Below are 3786 nucleotides of genomic sequence, written 5' to 3'. Positions count from 1 at the left end.
GAGTGATTCGTGAGTTCAATATGAATAAATATTTAATATGACTCGGTAGTCACGAATCTTTCATATGACTCGGGAGTCACGACTCATATGAAAGATTCGTTCATTTTGAACGAATCACTCGCGAACGACACATCACTAGTAGCGACCTAAGTTGGACACTGGAGGACGCTGTTGTTGTTGTTCGCCCCTCCAGAGTCAGGTTGTCACTATTTTTGTTCTGGGTGGTTACCGTATTGTTGTTTTGACGCTGTTCAGTGCGGAAGTGTGGATGTTGTTTTGCAGAGAGAGTGTGTGTTTCCTGTATCGATAAAAAGGAGAAATAAAAAGAGTTTTTGACCATGAAAAAATCGACAACCATGCGTCTGAGTCATCCTGCATCGCACAATACATCGACAATACAAAAACACAACGCGGAGTCTCCGGGTGTTTGGAGGCATTAACAATTGTTGTTGAGCATCTTCTAATTGTGAACGTCATTGTTTGCTCCCAGTGTGCTTCAGTTCTATGCCATCATGTGTGATGCGCTGTGTAGTTTGGCTTAATTTATAAATTCGAGCTCAGTAAGCGCAACCAGAAGTAATACATAAGGCGCACTGGGTTGTAAGGCGCACTGTCGAGAAAATTACAGGTCTTTAAGTGCGCCTTTGTTGGAAGAATTTAATTAATTATCATTGCTTCATGCTGTACTGTCGCTTTAAGAAACTGTTTGCTTCTCATATTATAATCTACTGTGCTCAAGACTGATAGAGAAATTACCAGACACAGCCACACCCACATTCACACCCACCTTCTTACTCCATACCCATTCATATACTCACACACGATCACATGACATTCCTATTGATGTTTATCTGATTGTATACATCTGGTTTTACAGGGAAAAATATCACACTACTCATGTGGAGGGCTGTAAAACTCATGTATCAAATATGATACATTTGGCATTATAGGGTTAAAGGTGTTCGAGGAAAATCCTCAAAGAGTTCTTAATTATTAACATCACAAATGTAAATGCCTTCATTACACATTCCGTTGTGTCAACACACTGTTAATGTGTGTTTAATTAACAGCCTTGGGTCTTTGGAGGGTCATTTATCAGCTCCTATCACACTGACGAACACAGACGATGACTGGGCCAAACGTCCTTGTTCCTGCTTTGTTTGACATCTGAATGGAAAATCGTGAAAAATAGTGGAGCCTCTTATCAAGAACATTATTGAGATAAGGGCTGTATTATTTATGAAGAATTTGTTCCATCTTCAGGAAGAAAAAGTACATGCAGCGATTAGTTAAAGAACAATTTGACATGCTCCCGTCCAAAGACCCATGGTTTCTATATTTAAAATGTATTCATTTTTAATGTCTCTGCCAATCATGTGGCTCAGTAGATGACTCATCAATAACGATTCTCTGATGTTTGATTTTGTGCTTAGTCAACTGTCACTGTTACTTCTCTCTCCTTTCTTCTTTCTGCCCTTATCTCCTGCTAACCTGGATTGCTAACCTGATGTTGCTAATTAAAGCACGCAGCCCTCTTGAAAACTCTCTCACTTGCCTGTCGGGTCACATTTCAATGGAAGACTTGCAGACGCAAAGAAGTAGCAGCATGGATTGGCTTAGTAAGTTCACTTCAAGCCGTCTAAGTCCACACTGTGGACAGCTAATGACTCCAGACTCCCCTGCTCCTGTGTGAGGAACAGGAGTGATGAATGAAGTACCATTCAGACCTGGTGTTAACATTCAGACTGAGGTTTCTAACAGTTCACTCTGAGCATAAAGAAAACTTCCAGATTTATTGCCTTCAATCTGGCCCAAAAGTCCTTAGAAACTCAAGGAAAAAGTAACTTTTAAAGCAGTTTTTTGTCAGAAATCGACAAATATTGTTATTTAGAGATGGTTAGGTAAGTTAAGTTTTTTAAAAAAAAATTCCATGGCTGCATTATACTGACAAATGGTATTACCCACAATACCCTGGGAGCAAAAGGGATAAAAGACTTTGGGGGCATGACAGTTTGTACATGACAGGTTGAAGTTTGTCCCTCCTGGGACACTGTTTGTTATGACTACTGCCTCACTCTGATGTTGTGCAGAAGGATTATATCATCAAACCAGTCGTACTGGGGGCCACAAGATGGAGGGGTGGTTAATGATCTTGCCTTCAGCAAGAATGTCACCTGTTCAATCCCCATTTGTAACTGTTGGTGTTTGCATGTTCTCATCTGTACACATGGGAATTCCCCAGGAGTTTTTTAGTTTCCTCCAGCCAGACAAGGTTAGTTGTTCACTCTAAAATGACTGTAGGTAGGAATGTAAGTGTGAATGGTTGTTAATGTGGCTCTGTAACGAAGAACTGTGTGGGGTAAAGTTGGCCCTCACCTGACAATTGACTCCACTGTGAAAAACATTATGTGATAGAAGTGGTTGGATTCTTACCTGCAATGCTGAAGGTCCCACTTGTCCACATAGACACCAACTCCTTACCTGGTGGAAAAGGACTTTGAGTTAACACTCATAACTAGATAATTAAATTCTAATAATACGTATTGTTCCAAATAGAATAAGAATAAGAATGTCCAGACCATCTTTGATCTAGCCTGCTGTACTGTCTCCAGCCTCCCCCCGCCACCTTGAATTAGAAAACAGAATGCTTATAAATGATGGCAGCTGCTTCTCCTTCAGATCCAACACATACCAGAAACCAGGTCTGTGTCAGTTGCTTGTTTGAGCAGCTCTGGTTTCCTGTTTTTATGTGGTTTGTCTGTGGTTTGCATGAGCATCATGGCTGCCTTGGTTATTCTTCTCTGTGCTGCTCAGACAGCGCAAACTGTCTGGCCCGCTGTCTTTCTTTTACCGCCCTCCCGTCCTCTTGTACAATCGGCTCCTACATCACAAGCAAAGGTCAGGTTGCTCAGTCTGCTAAAGGTGGTTGTGTTTTTAACAGATAGTCCCACCACAACCCACTGGAACCTGACGTCCAGCAGCCTGAACAACATTTCGGACAAACCAGAAAAAGATCAGGTGAGTCACCACCATGATTACAATGAGTATTGTGTTAATACGAACAGCTGAGTCAATGTGTTTTTAAAAACGTGTTTTGAAAATGGTTGAAAAAGAAAAATTGTAGCAGACACTTATATACGTACTGAAGAAGTCAAATACTCAGCGCAGGTGCAACGGTAAACCTCAAAGTTACTAAGTATTTTTTCCATACATCTCAGGATGGCCGCGACAGAAAGAAATACAGATCTGAGGTTGTTAATAGAATACAATAGGGAGCCTCCTGCTTTGGCATCCAGGCTGAGGGAGCTAGTTCTGTTTGATATATGTGGTTTCATTTAATCTAACTGATAGCTTGCTGGTGTGAACATTTAATGTCTCCTCACATCTCCTGTCTTTTGTACCTTCAGCTGAAGAACAAGTTTATGAAGAAGTTGCCGAGAGACGCTGAGGCCTCCAACGTGCTGGTGGGGAGGTGGATTTCCTGGACGCTCCATTTGTGGCGTTTGTTCGGCTGCAGCAAGCTATGATGTTGGGAGCTTTGACCGAGGTTCATTGTACCATGTAGTCATGAAAGTCCATGTAGGCAGTGAGAGTTGTCATTTATAACTGCCTGACCTAAACATAAAAATTAAACACGTTACTTTACAAGTTGATTAAAGATAAATCATGTTTTCTCATTTTTACTACTGATATCGGCCCCTTAAATATTATACAATATACTAAACGACTTAAATGAGGACAAATATGTATCCACCATACTGATTCTATTATACATGAATATTTATC

At 40.9% G+C, this 3786-nt stretch overlaps 1 protein-coding gene across 1 annotated transcript in view; it reads left to right on the top strand.

Annotated features, from left to right (window-relative positions):
- The window catches only part of LOC103397009 (electrogenic sodium bicarbonate cotransporter 1-like), a 21880-nt gene extending 18189 nt beyond the window's left edge, over window positions 1-3691 (top strand). Inside the window, 3 exon segments of the mRNA XM_025052927.1 lie at window positions 2942-3018; window positions 3408-3462; window positions 3465-3691. Coding sequence (XP_024908695.1) covers window positions 2942-3018; window positions 3408-3462; window positions 3465-3565 — 233 coding nt within the window. The 3' untranslated portion in view covers window positions 3566-3691.
- The last annotated feature ends 95 nt before the right edge of the window (window positions 3692-3786 follow it).

This window comes from Cynoglossus semilaevis, chromosome W (genome assembly GCF_000523025.1).
Source record: "Cynoglossus semilaevis isolate Cse_v1.0 chromosome W, Cse_v1.0, whole genome shotgun sequence".
In the NCBI taxonomy this organism is placed as follows: Eukaryota; Metazoa; Chordata; class Actinopteri; order Pleuronectiformes; family Cynoglossidae; genus Cynoglossus; species Cynoglossus semilaevis.
This window is presented reverse-complemented; position numbering and strand designations above follow the sequence as displayed.